Here is a 2,085-nt window from a genome sequence, read left to right as displayed (position 1 = left end):
TAAACGGTCAATTTTTTTTTGTTTTTTAAATTAGTTTTTTAATAATTTTTTTAATCAAATTTGTTTTTAATATGTTATATCAATAAACTCTGATGTCATGAGTAACGGAAGTAACTGTGACCAACTACTGACTTCGTGACCAACTTAAAATCAGCAAACCTCATTCTATTTAGTATTTAGAGAACGAACAATTTAGAAAATGAGCAATTTTTTAAAACCAAAGTTGATAATTTACTCTATTTTCTAATTGAAGCTTGGACGCCACGTTTAGGGTATTAAGGTTTTATAAGATATTAACATTAATCATTTTGGATGTGGTACGAAACGTAACCACTCTGAAACAATTTAAGGACTAATTTTAGTACGTATAAACTCAACTTTAATATGCTAATTTACAATTATGATGAAACTATTGGCACTCTAAACTTACAATTAGAAATCTAACTGACCCAATCATATCCAATTATAAGTCTTGTGGTTTTGTAGAAATAAAAATTAAGAAAAGAGAAGGTAAGTGAACTTAACAGGGAATCATATAAATGACAAAATACTCCAAAAGTATATCTGGTTTGATAAATTGAACCAAACGTTTAATGAATATACTTATATATATTTGGTTTATTTTGCATTTTTAAAAATTCATCAGAAAATTGTAATATTTCAAGATTTAATAGCTACTTACTGTATGTATTGCAATAACAAAATGAGCAAATAAAGGCAACTTTAACGAGGGTGTGCATTTTAAATACAACCAATTCACTTTAATCAATCCATTAGAAGAGTTCATTAAGCCTCATACAGGGATTGCAACACCAACCAATAAGGATCTTCCAAACTATGTTATACACATGAATACATTTCAACTAAAAAATAAACACAAAGCCACACACAGCCACACACAAACACCAACACATTTTAGTATAAAATTAGTCGAAGATAAATATGTTACCATAATCTTACTTCGACCCAAAATTAATTCTATAAAATTACTTTCATTCAAATTACAGTTTAACAAACCATCCAAACACATACTAAAACTTTTGATCAAACAAACATTCTAAGCTTTGCAACAAACAAAACGCCCAATCCCTTTATTATTGTTATTAGCACCAACACCTTGATGTTCTTGTTCTATGTGAACCACTTTCTTGTGGCTCTTGTGCTTCTTCTTACTCTCATCCTTAGCCACTGTTATCGACAACACCCCATCACGCATTGATGCCTTAATATCATCGACTTTCGAATTCTCCGGCAACCTCAACTCCCTCGAAAACACCCCACTTGTCCCTACTCTCTCCCTGCAATGCCACGTCAGCTTCTTTTTCTCTTCTTCTTCTTCTTCTTCATGTTCTTGTGCTTTTCTCTCTGCTCTGACGCATATTACTCTGTCTTGGCGTAATTCGAGGTTCACATCCTCCTTGGTGAAACCCGGAAGATCGATTTCGAAGATGTGGGAATTACGTGTCTCCTTCCAATCCATTTGGGTGTTGGATTCAAACCCCATTATGTCTGAGAAAAAGCTTGAATCGTATAGCCCATTTTGGCTAAGTAGTTTTTGAAACAGGGACATTTTGTTTCTTCTTCTTTTAATTTTCTTTCTCTGTTGATTTGGGTTTCTTTAGAGTGGGGATCGTATGCTTCTGAACTATATAAGAGTGAAGTGTGAAAGTCGCATGTTTCTTGAAAATTCTGGATTTCAATAGCTTTCTCCCGAACCCCAACACACAGTGATTGCCGGAATAAAAAATAAAAATAATTTTTTCTATACTAAAAATCAACCATTAAATAAATTAATATATATATTAAAAATTATTGATCTTTAAATTCTTTTTAATAATTAATTTTTTATACTAATCTAATCTAAATATGATGAACCAAAATATAAGTATGTTACAGTTTTGATGATTAGAGAATGAGTTAGGTAAAAGTCAACTGCGATGTTGTGGAGAGATTTCTGGGACTTACTAGAAAATTTGAGAGAGGGAAAGAAACTTCGCCATGGAAACAGGAAAAATATTTAATGATGAAATAGTTTATATATTAATCTAATCTAAATATCTAGCTAATATGATATGAATTTTGATA

The 2,085-nt window shown here is 31.2% G+C and overlaps 1 protein-coding gene across 1 annotated transcript; it reads right to left on the bottom strand.

Moving 5' to 3' along the window:
• LOC107628228 (18.1 kDa class I heat shock protein-like) lies at positions 961-1,678 on the bottom strand. Its single transcript, XM_016330997.2, has one exon. It carries the CDS (start codon positions 1,568-1,570, stop codon positions 1,058-1,060), a length of 513 nt encoding a protein of 170 aa, XP_016186483.1. The 5' UTR covers positions 1,571-1,678; the 3' UTR covers positions 961-1,057.

Source organism: Arachis ipaensis, chromosome B02 (assembly GCF_000816755.2).
Source record: "Arachis ipaensis cultivar K30076 chromosome B02, Araip1.1, whole genome shotgun sequence".
Lineage (NCBI taxonomy): Eukaryota > Viridiplantae > Streptophyta > Magnoliopsida > Fabales > Fabaceae > Arachis > Arachis ipaensis.
The sequence above is the reverse complement of the archived record's forward strand: the minus strand, read 5'-3'. Positions and strand labels throughout refer to the sequence as shown.

Coding starts and splice junctions, on each gene's coding strand:
- LOC107628228 (XM_016330997.2), bottom strand. CDS start 1,570: ATGTCCCTGTTTCAAAAACTACTTAGCCAAAATGGGCTATACGATTCA.